The 20,617-nt window shown below is 37.4% G+C and overlaps 1 protein-coding gene across 1 annotated transcript; it reads left to right on the forward strand.

The window, feature by feature from the left end:
* Positions 1-1,786: 1,786 nt before the first annotated feature.
* slc50a1 (solute carrier family 50 member 1) lies at positions 1,787-12,070 on the forward strand. The gene is made up of 6 exons (XM_055164251.1): positions 1,787-1,992; positions 2,164-2,241; positions 2,346-2,469; positions 6,819-7,000; positions 9,304-9,424; positions 10,293-12,070. The coding sequence occupies exons 1-6, from the start codon at positions 1,925-1,927 to the stop codon at positions 10,395-10,397; spliced, it is 678 nt and encodes a 225-aa protein (XP_055020226.1). The 5' UTR covers positions 1,787-1,924; the 3' UTR covers positions 10,398-12,070.
* Positions 12,071-20,617: the final 8,547 nt, after the last annotated feature.

The raw sequence follows: 20,617 nt of genomic DNA on the forward strand, positions 1-20,617 counted from the left end.
ATCTGTAATGAGTCATAGAAGTTATTAATTTGACCTTTTATGGCTCAAATTGTTTCGTATAGCCAAAAAATAACCAAAAATGTCCCAGTAGTACAAAGAAAAAGCCCCCACAAATAAATATATTGTTCCAGCTTTCATATATTATTAATAATTATTATTAATAAGTCGATATAAGAAATATCGGGACAGGCTTAGTCAGAATACTTTTGCATGAACACTAACTTTAGTAAAATAAAATCTTCACTGCTTTAATTTTATCTGAAAAATTTGGAGTGATATATATGAGGAAGTCAGCTATTTCCTGATCTAAAATATGCAATAAATCAAGAGTCTGAATTCAAGTAATTTCAGAGCGAGAGAGACAAATGGGGAGAAAGTTGAACATGATGGCGTGTTGGAATGAATAGAATGGCACTGTACAAACTTACCTGCCCTAAGAACTGACTGAAAACTGTCAAATGTCTCTGCCCAGTGTCAAACCACACAACATTACATTCAAAGTCAGAACACATAACCCACTTGTTGGTCTTTCCATCGTCACGTCACGGCTCAAATCCACTGCAGATGATCAAATAATCTGAGAAATGGCGGCAATGTAGCACCTATGTATCTATACAGTGGGTCAACACACGGGGAAGCTTTGAGTGAATGAGGAGACTTAACATGGAGATACTGACTGACCCGTAAAGTTGTACTCCAAATGATGTCATACTATGGAGAAGGTGTATTTACATTCCAAAAAGAAGATGTAAGCCCAAACAGAAGCTTCCAGTGAATGTCCAAGGAGGGAAATCATTTAAAAAGGTAAAACTATGACGTAAACAGATGGTTATGGCAAAGAAATCTGCCTTTATCCAACCAATAAACCAATTTAATGTATTTAAAGGTGCACTAAGTAACTTTTCTGATAATGGACACAAGCAGGTGATGTTACTAGGCCAATTTACAGGTCTGATCTGTGAATAAGCGACCCGTTCACAGCAAGAATGCCAATTTTTTTGAGGTGTTTTAACAATAAAAACTCCTGTCATTGAATAAATGTGAGATCAATAAGAAGCATACTGAGGAGCATACAACAAAACGCAGATACACAATTTCCACAGAGACATGCAGGTGCCGAACTCCTAAAGAAAAGTTACATAGTGCATCTTTAACAGCCTTGTATTGCATGGCCTACCTGCTTTGAACACGCTGCTACAATAAAAGCAACATCTAAAAACACTTCAGTACTCAAAAAGCATGGTAGAAAATTACACGCTGAAAGGTCAGGCTTGAAAAGTTCAAGTAATTTTATGGGAAATAGAAAATATCTACCTGTGAAAGGTTGTCAAGGTAAATTAGTTTTTCCTGTTTTTTTTGTTTTTTGTTTTTTTTTCCTTCTTATTTTTTAAACAAATGTTGAAATAAATTTAAATATGTAAAAAGCCTGAAGCCTGGTTTACTGGGGTTGCACCTCCCAGAGCCTATAAGATAATTTTGAAATGTAATAAAGGTTTATAAGAGAGTTTCCTGGACATTATTAATTATGTAGTATGTGCTGATTGTTTCTAAAATGTTGCTTGGAAAAACAATCTTCTATCAACTACATTAATTTAAATAAAATGTACTTACGTTTCATTCACAGTAGTCAACAGGACGCTTCTTAACAGCATAATCTTTACTTTTATAAATACATCCACCTGCCAATGTTGGATTTTCAATTTTATAAATAAAGATGTAGGGAAAAAAAGCGTGTGCAGCGCAGCAGCCAATCAGAGTGTAGGAAAGTATTCCTGCTCCGCAAATACGGAAGTCAGCTGCAGCGAGCAAACGTCAGCACAAGACTGACTGCATTTTTTTATTTCTTGATCTCTTGCATCTCAAAGGGCGCAAAGATCGATACTTTTTGCTTTAGACGTATTTAATTTTCTTTTTCTTTCGCTCCATGGAGTTGCTGTCGCTTCTGTCATGGGCCTGCATCGTGTTTACGGTCGGGATGTTCTCGACTGGGCTGTAAGTTCTATTTTTGGACTCAAATACTTGGTTCTTGTTGCAAAAATAAAGGGCATGCTTACATAAATGACAAACTACGCATTGATGGATAATTAATTCATTTAAAAATCTCTTACTCGACATCAGAACAGATTTGTGTAACTTTACTGTTTGTGTCCTTTTTCCTTTTAGGTCCGACTTGAAAAAAATGCGGGAAACAAGAAGCACGGACAACATTCAGTTCCTACCCTTCCTCACTACCTGTCTTAAGTGAGTGCATTGTCATCTTTTTGTCATTTTGTGATAGTTTCGCTGTGTTTCAGTGCTTGTTTGTTGTTCTTTGTCTCTGAGAGATGCTCTTCTCGTTTCCACAGTAACCTGGGCTGGTTGTATTACGGGATCCTGAAGAGGGACCAGACCATTGTTTTGGTGAATGTCATTGGTGCCTCACTGCAGACGCTCTACATCATTGTGTTCATTCACTACGCAAAGCAGAAGGTGAGTGTATTGTATTCAAGAGCGGAATACACTCACCACGTCCTGTCAAGAGACTTTGGGCATTGGAAAATATATTGAGATGATTGAGAAAGCAACAAGTCGCAAGAAGTAGAGCTTTCTCCCACAAATCTGAAAGTGTTGGCAAAAGGAGAAATATCAGTTCACTTGGACAAAATGTATTTGGTCAAATACGTTTCGCAGCTCATGAATAATTATGCTAATATGGCCCCACAAGTAGTGCAGTTCAACAGGTCTAGAGAACTAACAGAAACTGCAAACAGGTAGTTGTGTTAGTTTCAGAGTAGTTTCATTGTAGTTAACTCCTCCCTGCAGGCAGATATAAGGCAAGGCAAGTTTATTTGTATAGCACAATTCGTACACAAAGTAATTCAAAGTGAATTTACAGAATAAGAAATACATTAAAATCATAATAAAAACAAATCAAAACATAAATAATCATGAAGATTAAAATAAAAAAGAGAGACATAAATTGGAGAGAAGAGTGCGGAATGAAAACCTTTCAGTTATATGCACAGTTAAACAGAAATGTTTTGAGCCTGGATTTAAACAGCATCACAGAAGAGGCCTGTCTCACATGTTCAGGAAGACTGTTCCAGGTTTTAGCTGCATGAACCTGAAACGCTGACTCCCCTTGTTTAGTCCTGACTCTGGGCACCAGCAGGAGGCCGGTCCCTGAGGTCCTCAGAGTGCGAGATGGTTCATATGACACTAACATGTCACAGATGTACTTTGGTGCTCGGCCATGGAGAGACTTGTACACAAGCAGAGCTGCTTTAAAGTCTATTCTCTGAGGCACAGGAAGCCAGTGCAGAGACCTGAGCACAGGACTTATGTGCTCGTACTTCCTAGTTCGAGTAAGGACCCGAGCTGCAGCGTTCTGGATGTTCTGCAGCTGTCTCACAGCTCGTTTTGAGAGACCAGTGAGCAGACCATTACAGTATCTAACCTACTGGAGACAAACGCATGGATAAGTTTCTTCAAGTCTGCTTTAGACAGTAAACCTTTGATTTTTGCTATGTTTTTTAGATGGTAAAAGGCTGCAGATGTTATTGATTTGATGTGGCTGTTAAAGTTCAAGTCTGAGTCCATTATTACCCCTAGATTTCTTGCCTGATTTGAAGGTTTTAGAGAGAGAGACTGGAGGTGACTGCTGACACTGTCCCTTTGTTTTTGTGGACCAAACACTATGACTTCAGTCTTGTCAGAGTTTAGCTGGAGAAAGTTGTTTTGCATCCACACACTGATCTGTTGGATGCAATGACCAAGTGAGTCCACTGGTCCATAGTCTCCTGCTGCCAGAGAGACGTAGATCTGAGTGTCATCTGCATAATTGTGGTAGGACACATTATTGCTGCTTATTATAAGGAAGTGTCCACCAGCATTTTGACCAGAACTGGAGACCAAATAACTTTTGTGCAGTTGACAAATTGAATTTCTCCTTTTTCCATGGATTCTACCTGGACGAGTGATGGATTTTTCACAAATCTGAAGGTTAATTATTTGATTTAGACTAGGGGTGTAAAATTGTCGCGTTAATTGCGATTAATTAATTACAGTCATATTTAGCGCCTTATGTTTTTTATTTGCGTTAATCTAATTTTTAATCTCTAACTTTACTGTTTCTGTATGCGAGTTGCTTTATTATAAAATCTGTTTTTATATGTTGTTGGGACAGCAACACACACACAAAAAAAACACATTTATTATTTTTTTTATTTCTGTAATTCCACTTATTGCCGGAAACCCACACAGAACGCGCGTAGTAAGAGCGATGTAAACGTCATGTTCACGTTGGTGGCGTCAGTCACACAGTGGACGAGGTCGAAGAGCCAGTAGAACAGAGGCAGCAGTGCACGGTAAAAACGCATTCGTGTCTTGGAAATTCTTCTCCCGACATGAGATATAAAAGAAAATAACAAGTATAAAATCGCCTACAACTTGTCAAACCGGAGCTACTGGTACTGGTGAAAACAACCTGCATAGGCTCATAATATCTGCTCTACTGTCCTATAGTGACCTGCCACATGAGGGGACACACACACAAACACACGCAAACACAAACACACACCCTCATCATCGTCATCAACCTGAGAACGTGCAGACCACGTCTCCTTCCGTAGCTACTGCGCGGACACCACTGTCCTCCCGTGCGCCGCGTGTGGATCGTGTTTTCTTGTGTACGCTGCGTAAACCGCGCTTCCTCCTGTGCGCCTCTAAACCAGAACTAACACCAAGACTAAAACCAGGACTAAACCAGGACTAAACCAGCCCAGGACTAAACCAGTGATCTCATACATAAAGCATTTCTCTATCAATAATATGTTTAATATGGTGAAGGAAAGTCTGGGGTTTTTATTGGTTTTAAGCAGACAAAACATCTTATGTTCAGATTTCCTAGTCTTACGTGAAGATCCTGGTCTTTGCTACTTTACAGGAAACAGTTTCTTATTCATGGAGACTTTGGCTCAACAGCCAATTTGAAGAGAACAAACAAGAATTTTCAGGATGTGGTTGCTACATTCATGTAGTTTTAAAAACCATGACAATATCAAGTAATCCAAAGTATTCAGATTATGTTACTCACTTTAAATGGATTACGTTACAAACTACATTTTGAGATATGTAATCTTTAAGGGAATACATTTTAAAAGTAACCTTCCCAACACTGCAGATTAGTAATAGTAATAATAATGATGATACTGTGGAATGTAAGTGACTGCAACTGTTAAAGTTTGTTAAACAATAAATAACTTTATAAAGTCACTTTTTTTGTTCTATATCAGTCTTTTGATCTGCCACAATAATGTAATAATGAATTTAAATGAAAATACCTCAAGTTGAAGCTTTTCTCAGCAATTTTTAGGTGGGATTAAAAAGAGATTAATTAGATTAATTACAAATCATAATTAATTAATCTCTCAATTTTTTTAATCGCATGACAGCACTAATTTAGACATGATCATATTTTTATACAAGGCACTCAAACCGCTTTACAACAAGGAACCACCCACCCATTCACACACGCATTCATGCACCAGTGTACACAGACACTGGTGTACACAGACACTGGTGTACACAGACACTGGTGTACACAGACACTGGTGTACACAGACACTTGTAGGTTCAGTGTCTTGCCCAAGGACACAACACCAACATTCATCTATAGGAGCTGGAATCACATCAGTGGATTTGACCGCTCAACCAATGATGTTAATGTTGAGAGCAGGATTCGAACACCAACCTTCGGATCAGTGAACAAATGCTGTTGTGTGTTGTGTGTGATTTAGGTTCCAGCTGGTGCACATTGTTGTTGTGTCCTTTGGCAAGACACATAAGCCACCTTGCCGCCAGAGTCCATAAGATAAGATAACATTAAACCTTTATTTGTCACACAATGAGGAAATTACCGTGTTGCAATGCAAAGTTGAACAGAAGTAGAATAAGAACCTGCAATCAAAATAAAGATAAGTTGTACTATAAAGATTTACAATAGAAATAAAATCTAACGCAACACTGTGCCAGCAGAGTACAACTAAGGTGAGTGTGGATTGAAATTGGCACATGTCTACAGTTCTGTCTGTTTACATTCAGTACCGTACTTTATAGGCTATTGGGCGTGCTCTTAAGCCTTCAACCCCATCAAAAAACGACTGCTGAACCCCACAATCCAGAGCACCCTATACACGAATCCACTCGGGTGTCCCAGCACAACTTCAGTAAAATACAAAGATGCACCACCCGCAGCACACGCAAACACACATGGAACAGACAGCGACCTCACAGCGAAAAACACCTAGAGACACACTCATCACTCCACGCTGACGAGGAATGGAACAGAGGAACGAACCAAAAAAATCGAGTGCAATGTGCCACTTCTAGCCACAACTGAACAACTGAGTCACTGCAAACACGCCGACAATCCAGCGGTCCCAGACAGCACCCTCACTACACGCCACAACTGAACAAAGACGAGAGTCACCGTGAACGCGCCAAACAAAGTCCCACTGAGCCATCTAACTGTTGTTTTGTTTAAAGTCTGGTGCAGTTTATTTGTGAAAAAAGTTTGAAAATAGACCATTTAATGACGTTTTATAATCCAGAATGCCTAATAGTGCAGAAAATACGGTATATGGGAGGGAGAGTGTGTATTCACTAAAATGTACTATCCCAACCAACTATTGAAAGACAAAAGACTTATTGGGTTATACCAAAGTAGATTATAATTTCATATAGACAGAAAAGAATATCAATATAACATTATCATACAATACCTCTTACAATTTATGCATCAATTGTTCACTTGCTGTTTTATTGTGGTTGTGTTGCAGAAGCCGTTCATGTCCCAGACGCTGTTCGCAGGTGCCGTTTTGGCTGGAGGCTGGTTCTACTTCTCCACTTTTCTTCCGCAAGGAGAAACTCAACTCAACCAGCTCGGCCTGACGTGCAGCGCCATCACCGTCAGCATGTACCTGTCCCCGCTCACAGATCTGGTAAAGCGCTTCATCATTTTGTCAGTGATATTCAGTTTATTCTGAAAGAAACGTGGTGGATTATTATCAGTGTAGAAAATCACGTGTCACGGCAGCTCTTAATACAGAGCAAAGTGCAGAATGTATTTAAGGCAGCGAAATTAACATCTGAATACAAATAGATGTAGACACAGAGATAAAAAAATATATAGAAATATAGAAACAAAATACTAAAACATAATAAAATTCACTCTATTCAATTCATTTTATGTATTCCCTACTTTCTCCTACTATTTTCAACATTTTTTATACATACAGAAGCAAGATGTATGGAAATATTTAGTACAGAAAAGAAAAATTAATAATTCCACTAAATTTTTTTTGACAAAGCGTAAGGTTTCTCAACTTTGGTTATTTATTTGGTCGATTTGGTTATAAAATATTTTTAAAATGTAACTTTTTTTTCTTTGCTCCATAATTCCTACCGCGTACTTACTATGTTTGATGTCTTCTGTATGTACTGTAAATTAAATAATTATTAAATTACATTAAACATATAGAAAAAAAAACATTGAATAATAGAGTGACTCCAAACTTTTGACTGGTAGTGTATATTTTATGTTTGTAGAGAACGTTTCAACATTTAGTTTTATTATGCTGATGACAGTTTTATGATGATCCATATAAAATGTTTTTAAAGGCTGAGGTTCAAATAGTAAAACTTGGATGTACAGTAAGTTTAATTGTACTTGTTAGCACATGAATTGTTTGAGTACACCGGATGTTTCTGCTCTTTTTAACTTTTTCTTTTTGCTGGCTTTGTTTTATCATGTAGATGATATGCTTGACATTTTAGTTTTGCACATCCTCAAAACAACAATTGTGTTATGATTTGTGTTGAGTATAGTTCCTAACTGTAGTTTTGAGTTCTCATTGCAGGCCTCAGCAGTTCCCTTTGCTTTATGGGAAACTGAGGACTCATACGCATGCACATAGACAATACTACAGACACACAATCTATTTTACAATAACCTTTTAGCGCTAACTGTGACCTGTGCACGTGCATTCTTCCCCAGTGAGTCTTTCATGTCGTCTCTTGTCCACATCCATTTTCCTGTTTGTCTCCTTCTCTCCTTCAGCCCCTGAGCTCCAGCAGCCCCCAGTTTCCTGCCTTTCTTCCTCTCATCTGCTTTATCCTGTTATTCTAAATGTTTAACTATCTCCGCAGTACAACCTTGGGTACAATTTTAGTGTTTTGTGTATAATATCTCCCTCTAGTTTACATTTGGTTGACAAAGATGAACTACTATGCAAAACTATTTAAATATGTCTTACTTGTGTTATGTGTTACTTTTCAAATTGTTATGATAATTGTCTTATTTTAAACTTAACTTCATCAAGGCCATTGCACTTACCCTGTTGCAGACATGTCAAGCTCAGGCCCAGGGACCAAATTTGGGATCAATTATGGATTAGAGCTGGCCCACCGGCTACAGATCGGCTGTGGAAACATTATTTATTTAAAATGTTGTTGTTATTTTATATTAAGCTTGCTGTGGATTCAATGTATAAGCAAGCCTATTATTAAACGTTTATTTTAATAAGAAAGGGTTTAACATTACCTATCTCGAAAGAAAAGAAAACACGCAGATGTTGTTGAAATTTTTCAGTAAATATTTAGCTTGGCCCACGACTTTGTCCCAGTTTTTAATTTCTGCATTCTGTGAATTTGATTTTGACACCCCTGCCCTATTGGATTTAGTTTTCTTTTATTAGCTAGGTTGTCTTTAAACCTGAAAAAATATCATTAAACAAGTTAAATCTAGTTCTGAATAGTTAAAGAATGATAATTATTCTTTATACAAGTCTTTATGCCTCGTGTATTTTAAAGGTGTACTATGTAAGTTCTCTGATTGAGGGTCTGCCACCTTTCTGTTTTCATGGAGATATTCTTTTGCTCAGTATTACGAGCAAGTTACAGATCAGAGCTGTGGAAAGAAGACTCTTCTCACAGTAAGAATGAATGCTGAATCAAGGTATTTTGAGCAATAAAAAAACACATTTCAGTAAATTCAAAATGAAAGTTTAATGACAAACCATTGAACAAACCATTGAATAACATGCATGGAAACAAGGATGTATCAGACACTCCTCTAGAAAAGTTACATAATGCACTTTTAATATTTTTCCACTCAGTATTTACATTACTCAGTTTTATTTTGAAGTGATGGTCATTTTGTTCTTGTAAACATCTATTACCACCAGATATGTAAGCTCTCATGCGTACAGATACTGCTTATGACCTTGCTGCTTTTGCCTAACAAACTCTGCTCTTCCTTTTTAGTTCAAACATCATCCGCAGTGGTAACGTGCAGTGCTTGTCCTTCCCTTTGACTGTAGCCACCTTCTTCACCTCCACGTCCTGGGTTCTCTACGGCCAACAGCTGAATGACTACTACATCATGGTTAGTAACGTACAGTATAACAGTTTTACCTCTGACAAATACAAGCACTTGACATTAAAAGAGAAATAACATGCACAATTGACTTTAATACAGTTTAGACATGTCATTTTGCTTATTTTTCCTTATCATTAGCTTAGTCAGAGTCATATTCTCAGTGATTCATGTTTGTGCAATCATGTGTAGTCCTGCATTTGAGGCTTGAGTGCTCAGAAAATTTCCATTTGTATGTGTTTGTTTTTCCTTTTTAGTTTCTGTTGTAAATCATTTAAGATCAATATTACAGTTTACAGTGACCAACATTTAATCTACATGTGACAGATTATCATTGAAATACCAGGAAAAAACAAACAAAAACATATCTTCGTATCTTTAACATGAGCCAACTTGTCTTTCCTGGTAGATTTCCATTTTGGCTCTTAACACTATTAAATCTGGAACCACATGGGTTTTACACAAACTTTAATTGAGATTCTGCAGTGTTCTTGGGTTGTACTTAAAGTACTATTAAAGGCGCTCTACCTGATTCTTAAAAATGTGAAAAGCAGAGTTTTGTTGTGACTCTAAAGCTATAACAACCACTATCATGTTAACACACTCTTCCTGACTATGAAACAATAAAATGCTCTCTGATTTTTATTTCTGTTTTGACCTCAAAAGCTGATTATAACTGTTCTGGGGAAAGACAAATTTTGCTCAGTGACACTGGGAAACGAAATCTGGTACAAGGCCTTTTAATACTTGCAAGGGAACACACCAAATTGTAGTGACATTTGAAAAGGACAGTGTCCAGTAAGTGAAATGTTAGTGTGAAAATCTGCAAAATGCCATAAGGAAAACTGATCTGTCTGTGTGTGCTTTTGTGTTACAGGTTCCCAACACGCCCGGCATCCTGACCAGTGTTATCCGCTTTTATTTATTCTGGAGGTTTGCACCTGGTTCAAGCTCACCTGGTTACAAGTCTATGGCAATGTGAAAAATGGATGGAAAAAGTTACACAAACTTTAGGGAAATGTGGTTACAGACAAATCATGTGCAATGTCCCATTTACCTGCACAGAGCCTAAAAGCACAAGTGGTCTGTCATTAAAGGAGACATATGATGCAAAATCGACTTGAGCGAGCGTTTAACCATGTTGTAATGGTTTCCCCTCAGAGCTGTAATTTAAAAAAGTTAAATTTTCAGCTTTCACCAATCAAATCTTCACACAAGTGATACACATTTTCTACAAATAGTAAAAATGGTCTTTTCATGATTATTAAATACCAGAGGTGGGGACTTGCAAGATGTGACTTGGACTCAAGTCAGACTTGAGCCACTTATTTTTAGGACTTGAGACTTGACTTGATAAAATGGACTAAGACTTGGAACTCGACTTGGACTTGAGGTCTGCAACTTTAGAAGACTTGAGAAGCACTTTTAAATCAGAATTTTTTCTGTTCTGATTCACACTAAGATCTTGTCAAGACATTTAAAAAGGAAAAAAATACATTTCTACAACTTTTTTATAATCCATAAATACTCATATATAGATATACTATGATTTTTTTGGTACAAATTATCTTAAAATTGATATAAATTGCAAAAACATAAGCTATAGTTGGTACTTTGGTTTAAAGACTTGAAATTACTTGAAGCTTAAATCAAATGACTTGGACTTATGGGCCAGTGACTCGAGACTTGACTTGGACTTGAGGTCAAAGACCCGAGACTTACTTGAGATTTGCAAAACAACGATTTGGTCCCACCTCTGCTAAATACCACAGAGAGCATAATATGTCTTCTTTAAAAGTGCATTATGTATGTTTTCTGATGGGGAGAGGTCCACCACCTACTTGTCTCCATGGAGATGTTATTGCTTTGGAAGGTTCCACAGTATGGTATTAACTCTCACCCTGAAGGCGTTTTTATTTCTCAAAAATACCTTTGAAAACATGGTCGCTTCTCCACAGATCTGAAATGTACTTGGCCTCGTGGGGTCACCTGCTTCTCTTCATGGAGATAGAAAAGTTTAATGCCGCACTGTAAAACATTAACGAAGCGATAGTACGTCTCTCTGTGGTCAAGCAGGTAGCAGAACTCAAAAAAAGAAAACTTATGTAATGTACAATTTTTTTAAGTTTGTTTTTACGGTCTGTGTTGTGTCTATCTTCTTAAGTGCCTTTTACAAGCCCAAGTCTGCTGTTTAAAACAATGGCATATTTGGAAAACAACAGCGTTCATTTTAAAGGCTGGATCTTATCTCGCCACATCAGATTAGCCAAAGACTTTTGTAGCTCAAGTTGGCTGCTATTGTGATTATATTTGTCACTTTGTGCATCGATACGTGATTGTGAATGTGTACATCTTGCCTTATGGACCTTGTAACTTTCTCTCATTGTTTACAACAATCAATAGCAGTTAAATAATAATAACTTTATGAAGACTATCTATGAATTGTTTTGATACATAGCCACTTCCTGTTTATGCTATTTTTCTAAGCTATTTTTCATGAGATTGCAGCTTTCAACCTTGGGAACACTAAAGAGTTTGTTTACAAGAATGTGGTCAGGGTTATGGTGTTTAATACATATATGTTGTATATCTAAGTTATTGTAATAGCCAAGTGTCTTAGAAGTACTTTGTGAATACATTATACTTGAGAAACCATATTCATGTTGTGTGCTTATTTCTTGTATATATTTTTTTTTTACCAGAGAATGCCAGAGTAATGATACTTTCTACCGATGTAAATAGCAATTTGTAATGGTTGGTATTATACAGGGTAGCTGTGGGGTCTTAACAGTCTTAAAAAGGTCTTAAAAAGTCTTAAATTATGTTGTCCAAGTCTTATTTTTTTCACAAAGCTCTTAAATTTCATTAGCCTATCTTTTTGTAAACTGGGCTGCAGTGCAAAGTTAAACAGAGGGAGGAAAAAAACAAAAAAGTGAAATCATGTATGAATGAATGTCTAATTTGGAGTATGCACAAACAATACTTAGTTTGTTTTGTTAGAATGTTATAAATGATTTTTTGGCCATTTTACAAGCAGTGCATGAGTTCTGATTGAGAAGTATTTTTTGTTATTTAAAGAGGTGAGTAATGGTCATTATAAAAATTTAATCTGGTGTTTTTTGCCCGCATAATGGGTGTGATGTTGCTCTTACTTTTCATTTAAGTGGTCTTAAAAAGGTCTTTAAAATGCCTTAAATCAAATCTGGGGATACTCTTTCGTAAATCACAAAGGCTACAGTTCTTTAATGCTTTATTCTAACATTCCAGTTTAGACCTCGACAAACATGTTCTGAAAGGCTTGTCGTTTTTGCATAGTTTAGCAGTTCATATTTCAGTCTCCTCTGAAATATTAATCCTCCGGGACTATGTTACATTATCAGATTTTAGGTAATAATTTTTGTGCGAAGAAACATCACGATTTAACAAGTATTCACAATTTTAAGCACCATGGCAACAAGAAAATCCTTCATTTTGTTTCATTGCTGTTTAATACATTTCCATCTCTCTTTGTGATTAGCCTTACATAATCAAACTGAGTGAAGAAAAAAAAAATTAGTGTAATACAAAGCTTTAAAAAGCACTTCATGTAGGTTTACTTTTCTGCACAATAGAATAAATTTAAATTGATTATATTTTGTTCCTCAATTTAACCAGTTAATCTTGACTTTCCTATTCTGTATGTAAAAAAATGTGCACAATGAACTTAATTTTGATTTAAAAAACAAAAATCCTATCACAATTATAATATTTGTGAGAAAAATGCCTTATTACTCCTCCATATTTCTCCTAAAACTGCTGAGCGCTTAAAGCTCTGTATTTTTCTCGTGGAGTGGGCTGAACTTGACCCCGGTTGTATCCTTTGTGTTTTTGCTTTGTAATGAGCGTGTTCACAGATGAGTGGAGATTAGTTTGTTTGTGTGCGATGGGGACAGAGGAGGGAGGGGGCGAGAGGAGGAGACAAAGGCTGTTTGATGGAACAGCGGTGTGACTCGGCGTGCTGTTGGTGCTTGTGTGTTGACAGTGCGAGCGGCCAGTGGTGGTGGGAAAGGACGGGCCAGAGGTTCTCATCCCTGGACCCCTGTCTGTGCGAGGAGGAGGAGGAGGAGGAGGAGGAGGTGGAGGGAGAGACGGGGGGTTTTCCTGAGCTCAAAGCGACAGCCTCCTCACACAGAGAACAGACACTACACAGGATTATCGTACAGTAGAGTAAAGTGGTGAGATGTAGTGGGAGATTTGTGAGATGAGATTTGTAAAGAGTATCAGGTGGGTAGAGGAGGCAAAAATTGTACTCAAGTAAGAGTAACGTTACTTCAAAATACAGTAATATCACTCAGAAATACAAAGTAGTGATCCAAGAAATTGCTCAAGTAGGAGTAACAAAGTCTTACAGAAAAGCACTAAAAGTAAGAGTAGCTTTAAAGTGTCAGGAAATTATATCTGATTTATAATTTGAAGTGAAAATAACTGGAAGAACAGAACAATAAATACTCCACAAATTTTGGTAGACACAAAAATGAGGAAAAAAAACCTAAACCATGTCTGAAGGAGCCTTGCAAGAAACACGAATGTCCAAACCATTTAATATTTTCAGCATAAGTTATATGTTATTAGGTTCTTTTTTTCAGACCTAGAGTGTTATTTCACACCTCTCATATGAATCTCATTGGACTTTTCAGAATAAGTGTTGCAAACTTACTCACAGTGAGAACCAGCACCGCCACTACTTTTACTCAAGTAGGAGTAAAAGTATACTGCTAAATTAGTAAAATTTCATTAAAAAGTTACTCAAATAAATGTAAATGAGTGCTACCCACCTCTGAGAAGTTTCCATTCTGACGCTGAAAGTCATTGCTTGCAAGTCCAAACCAGTCCTGTCCTGAAAAGCAACGTAATTGACAACTATTTTTCATATTTTTTTAGAACAAACTTTTTATATGCAAAACATATCTTCATTTGGCCCTCATCACACTAACACATGTTCATTTTGGCCCGCTCAGGCAAGACGTTGGGCAAGCCTGCCACAAATAATATAATGTGTGGCATAATGACAAGATGGAAACAGCCTGATGAGTTTGTGAGAGACACGAGTGTATTCTGTATTCTTCACTCTTTAAATACTGAAAATCGTGTAAACACAATGAACGCAAATGCAACGTATGTCTATACAGAAAGGAAATAAAAAGTAACAAAATGAACCAAATATTGCAAAATGTTAGAGGGAAAGTTTGGAATTTTGGACATAGGACCTCATTTCCTAGTGAGTCAGAATGTTGGAGACGTGTGGAGACACTTTTTTAAATATTCCATCCAGTCCTTGTATTTGCAGAGGTCGCTGGTGCTAGGCTAGTGCATGTCAATGGCCATAGTTAGCCTGCCACTTAAACCAGTCTTGCCCACTCCACAAAACACCCAAAGCAAATCTGTTATTACTCCAGATTGTCGATGTAAATGTTAGTGTTGACAGAACAATGTTTGAAATAAAACTAACCTTGCATCGTATGAATCGTCGCATGTTGAGGGACTATTTTCTCATATATCTGTCCACCGCTGCCGAGCTTTCTATCAGGAAGTACAACTCACTGCTGCTGCTCAGACATAAATCCTTCACATGCAAGGTTGGTTTTACTTCTAAAATTATTCTATTAATAAAGACATTCACATCAACAGTTTGGAGTCATAATTGTTTTGTGTCAGGTGCTTTTAAGACTGTTTTTAGTGGCAGGATAACTATGGCCATTGACATGCACTAGCCTAGCACCAGCGACCTCTGCAAATACAAGGACTGGATGAAATATTTTAAAAAGTGTCTCCATGAGTCTCCAACACTCTGGCTCACTAGGAAATGAGGCCCTATCTCCAATATTCCGAACTGTCCCTTTAAAAGTCATACATTAAATCATCATCATCAAAATGGACTCATTTGACCTTTAAGTGGAGTTAATGTGATTAATTGAGATTCAGGAGCTGGACCACAACTCAGCCTCCACTCCAGTCAACCACAGCTTTTCTCAACCTCGCTTTAAATTACCCAGAAGCCCTAGTTATACGGCCATCCTGACAACACCGTCTGTGTCAGCTCTCTCGACTGCAGCCTGTAGACATTATCTTTAAGGAGGGGGTAGTTCCGAATCAGCTGGGTGACCATTTTGGATTGGAGACAGATCCCCCACCTTGAGTTTCCCCCAGCCTTCAATCACATCCATCCACTGTCAATAAACATCTTTTATCGTCTTCCATTGTAGCGGCGTGGTCTTTTCTAGTGAAGCCATTTTATAATGTCTTTCACTAGCTAGGACCACGCCAACAATGACATAGTGCGAAGAAGTTTATTGATAATGTACGAAGCGAGGCAGAGATGGCTGGGTTGAGACTATGGGTGGGGGCTCCATCTCAATCTACAATTGGCCCAGCTGGAACGGGACCCCCCCTTGTAGGAGTCTTATGGCTGAAAGACAAAATAGGGGATGGAAGGGTGGGGTCGAGTTAGCCGAGACAAACTGGGATGATGGGAAAGGCTGCTACATATAGACTTCTGGAAAATTAGAGGCGTGGTTGAGGTGAGTTGTGGTTCACTGGTGAGAGGAGAGGGCGGCTGAGGCGTGGTCCTGCTCCTGAATCTCAGTTAATCATATTAACTACATTTACTTCCTCAAAAACAGACCTGGAGTTGTGTTTTGTTTCATTCACACATTTGAGCAACCCTTTATTATTAGTCTGTCTACATCTCCAACCTCAAAAAGCTCTGTTCCAGCTTGTGATGTCATGAAGAGCTAGTTTTACTTTTAGTTCAGTAGAGATTGGGAAGAATTGAAATTATCCAAATGATTCTAATGAAGTTATATGGAGTTTAAAAACAAAGTGGAGCACTTTCTGTATTACCACATGACCTGAATGTTTGATTAAATTGAACACAACTCCAGGTATGTTTGCGATGAGGAAACAACATTGTAACATAGATCAGGAAATTGCGTAATGTCTTTTTTTGATCATGTGTAATGTAAATGTTTATATTCCACGTTATAGTCTGGTTTACAAGTTATAAAAGACATGATAAAAACTACACTTGTGAAAAGAAATTACCAAAAAGAAAAAGTTCCAGATTTGTCATCGTAGGCTCATTTAAATGGTTTTCTGAATCATATTAAACCTGTATCACTCTTTTAATCATTTATAAACAATGAATCTATTTTGCTTTTCAGACCAGAAGATGATGCGTATCGGACAGGCTAAAACAGAGCGGTGAGTCAGACTTATCAGATCTGGGCTTAGGAAAGAGAGACTGATGCTGCTCTGTAACACTGAGAGACGGCACCAGGAAAAGGGTGAGTCATTCATCAGGAAACGTTGGGCCAGTTCTTTCATTTCATCACAGCAAAAAGAAGTGAGCTCTCGTCAAAAGTACAGCGTGAGTCAATATTCGTAGGTCTGAATGTATACAGGTTTATATCGCAAGGTGTGTGACTCAAAACATATGAACATTTTGTATCCTGAGGCAACTGGTCATAAACACAGGCTCACCTTTTACCTATATCTGCAACCTGCACAGGTGAAGACAGCAGCTCAAGATTTACTGTCAGATATTATCAGCTGTGTTGACGATATGTTTGAAGAGCCTTTGCACAATTTCTTGAGCAAAATTTGTCTCACCCCAGTCCAGACACATCGTATAAGCAGCTCTGGAGGTCGAAGTAAGTTTGCAGTGCTGTCTACATCTAATCATCAATCAAGTTTTTATCTGATAATCAGGATGTGTGCAGTTGCATGCTAGTTGTTGCTAACTTTACTGTGATGCAAAAGTTCGTTCGGGTCTATGAAAGTTGTGAAAAGCGCTAATAAAGTCATCTCTGTGAATAATTAGGATGATAAGTGAGGAATAATTTTGGACTCTTTAAAATGAACTAGGTCTGTTTTTCACGTTTTTAGACAGTAATCATGTATCAGGTATCATTCAGGTATCAGGTATAGTGTATCTTTCGTTCTTTTGAGTTTCAATTAAGAATGAAAAACAATAAAATGGGAGAACAGTTTGTTATTTCATTCATCAGTTTTAGTGTACCAAACAAAAAAACTACAGATTTCGACTTCTATTTCCAATATTTAATTTAAAGTTTAATTCAGATAACACCAATCAAAAAATAATCTCATGCCTATTTTAATTTTGATATTTGTCTCTCTGGTTTATTTGCCCCAAAAGTTCTGCTGCTAGAAAGACTTACCTGAAACATGTGGACAAACATGTCGTCTCTTTTTATAGCGACGCGTTTACTTTCGCGTCTTAAAAAGTAAGTGTTGAACTCCATGATGAGAGCAGTGATAAACTCTGTTCAGCCGACACCAAGAACTATAATAAAAATAGTTTTTATTATAGATCCATGGTTGAGCAGCAGAACTTCCAGGGTAAATAAACCAGAGAGAATAAAATATCAAAATTAAAATAGTCACAGAGACTTTAAAGTTACTAAATATTGGAAATGGACGTCGAAATCTGTTTGTTTGTTTGTTTGTTTGTTTGTTTGGTTTTTTAACACTAAATGGCATAATGAAATAACAAACTGTTTTCCCATTTTACAATATTTAGTTCTTAATTGAAATTCAAAAGAACGAATGGTACACAGACCTGGTAGGCTACAGTGGCTTTTACGAAAAACTACACTGATCTTATAAAACTTAAATTCAAAAAGATTCAAGAAAGAGTATGACTTATAGTTTTACAATAAAAATATTCAGCATAATTAAGCTTAAATTAGTTAAAGTGGCACTATGTAACTTCTAGTGGACAATCCGCTTCCCGCTTTACTCCACGGAAATGTAACTAATTCCATATGTCTTTATTGCTCCAAAATACATTGAAAACCATGCATTTGGTTTGTACGAGGAGTCGCCTTTCCACAGATCTGACCTGTAACATGGCCTAGTCGTTTAATGGCAAGTCCTGTACCTCTTGTTGTTTTAAAAATAATTGTAACTTTGCACCTTAATTAATCTTAATAATTGTGGTATTTTTTATGCAGTCTCATCTCAAATTGTTGTGACATCTCTGGTTTAAAGGGAAACGACACACCCCTCTGCAGAGACAGCGGTCGTGTTTAAAGTGTCAGGGGGAAAATCACGTCTTTGGGAACGCTCCAAGTAGTAACACAAGATCTATGTTTTGTACACAAGTGTGTGTAGTACTGCAGTGAGGCGGGGGGACAGCGGGAGAGGAGGAGGGAAGAGAGGTAATCAGCTGAACAATGACTTTGCCTCATAAACAGGATCTGGCTGTTTCCTGCGCCACAGACTGTCTCCTTAAACAATATACACGAGCTGACTCCTGTGTTTGCATGGATACTATGGTGATTGTCTCCAAATCTTCGCTTTGGTAAAGTTTTGTGTCTATTTTGGTCTTTAGGGTGAATAGAAGAGGTGGTAATATTGTCTAAGTTTCCAGTTAGTAGGTTTGTTTTCATTGGTTCATTGGCCTGTGCCATGTGTAAATAAATGTGTCAGTGTTTTTGTTTCTCAGCTTGATGAGCAATTCTCAAATCGACAGAAATCTCAAGAAATATTGTAAACTGATGTCAACTGATGTCAAACTATAGGATCAATCTCCAAATACTCACCTAGCTGATATTTAGTACTCTGAATTATCAATCTGGAATAGCTCCTGGCAATATGGTTCAGGAAGAGGAGCGACTCTCAGCACAGATTTAGCCAATCACAGTAAAATAATACTGTTTTTAGTTCAATTAATGTGTGCATCATACATTAATGTATTAATGCAAGTTTTTGGTGTAAAATATACCCTATCTGCCCTCTCCAAAAGTTGTGTGAACTCAAACGGGATCAGTACACAAGATGGATTGCAAGTTTAGCTAAATATTTTGTATATTAAAGGGACAGTCTGTAATTTGGACATAGGACCTCATTTCCTGGTGAGCCAGAGTGTTGGAGACGTGTGGAGACACTTTTTAAATATTCCATCCAGTCCTTGTATTTGCAGAGGTCGCTGGTGCTAGGCTAGTGCATGTCAATGGCCATAGTTATCCTGCCACTAAAAACAGTCTTACCCACTCCACAAAACACCCGAAGCAAATCTATTATTATGCCAGACTGTTGATGTAAATGTCTGTTTGTCTAAAACAAACCTTGCATTTGAAGGATTTATGTCTGAGCAGCAGCAGCGAGTTATACTTCCTGATAGAAAGCTTGGCAGCAGCGGACTGATATCACCTAGAGCTAGGGATGTAACAATAACCGAAATATCGTGGTATTGTATTGTCAAAGTTCTCACAATAATATCATGGACCATCACAATATATTGAATTAGAAGTTTCTTTGCTTAAATTAAGAGTTATGGTGCAGCAATAGCTAAAAAAAAAAAAAGGACAGAGGGAGCTACATAGACCATGATCCTTTGCTCCATTTCAGTGCAGACTACAAGAATAAATAACAGTTCTAATAATTTTTAATTCTTAGTTCTTTGGATTAAGTCTCGTTAAGGCATTTTAAGAGGAAAAAGTAGAATATTAATAGGTTTCTTAGCCTCCACAAAATATTGCAATAAATATCGTACTGTGAGATGTATATTGTGAAAATATCTTATTGAGAGATTTGGATATTGTTACATCCCTAATCATGAGCCTCCCCAACATATCGTGAGCTTTCCCATGATATCCCAATAAATATCGTATCCTGAGATTCATACCGTGACAATATCGTATCGTGAGACTTGGATATCGTTACGCCCCTACCTAGCACCTATCTTACCGGTGAAGTAAAATTCCGCCGCTGCTGAGAAAATAGTCCTTCAACATGCGACGACTTGTGCGATGCAAGGTTAGTTTTATTTCAAACATTATTCTATCAACACAGACATTTACATCGATAGTCTGCCGTAATAATAGATTTGTGTAACGCAAAATTAGTGTAGGGGCAGACTACGGCTACACAGTTTAGCAGCATCAGCAGATTTGTTCTTTAAGGAGCGCGAGTATGAGTGAATGTGACAGGAGACAGTATTTAGAGTTTTGTGATAATTATATTGGAATAATTTAAGCAAAACACAACAACAAAATAAGACGAAAAGTAAGAAAATATAAACCAGTCCAGTGATTGCAGTTTGTGGGTATAGTCCGTGATGATCCAGTGATTCAGACTCAGCTGATAGTTTAATCCAAGGTAATATGATCCAGGTTCAAAGTACGTATTAGCTGTATTAGT

This window comes from Boleophthalmus pectinirostris, unplaced genomic scaffold, assembly GCF_026225935.1.
Source record: "Boleophthalmus pectinirostris isolate CB_2022bp ecotype Guang Dong unplaced genomic scaffold, ASM2622593v1 HiC_scaffold_6, whole genome shotgun sequence".
Taxonomy (NCBI): Eukaryota; Metazoa; Chordata; class Actinopteri; order Gobiiformes; family Gobiidae; genus Boleophthalmus; species Boleophthalmus pectinirostris.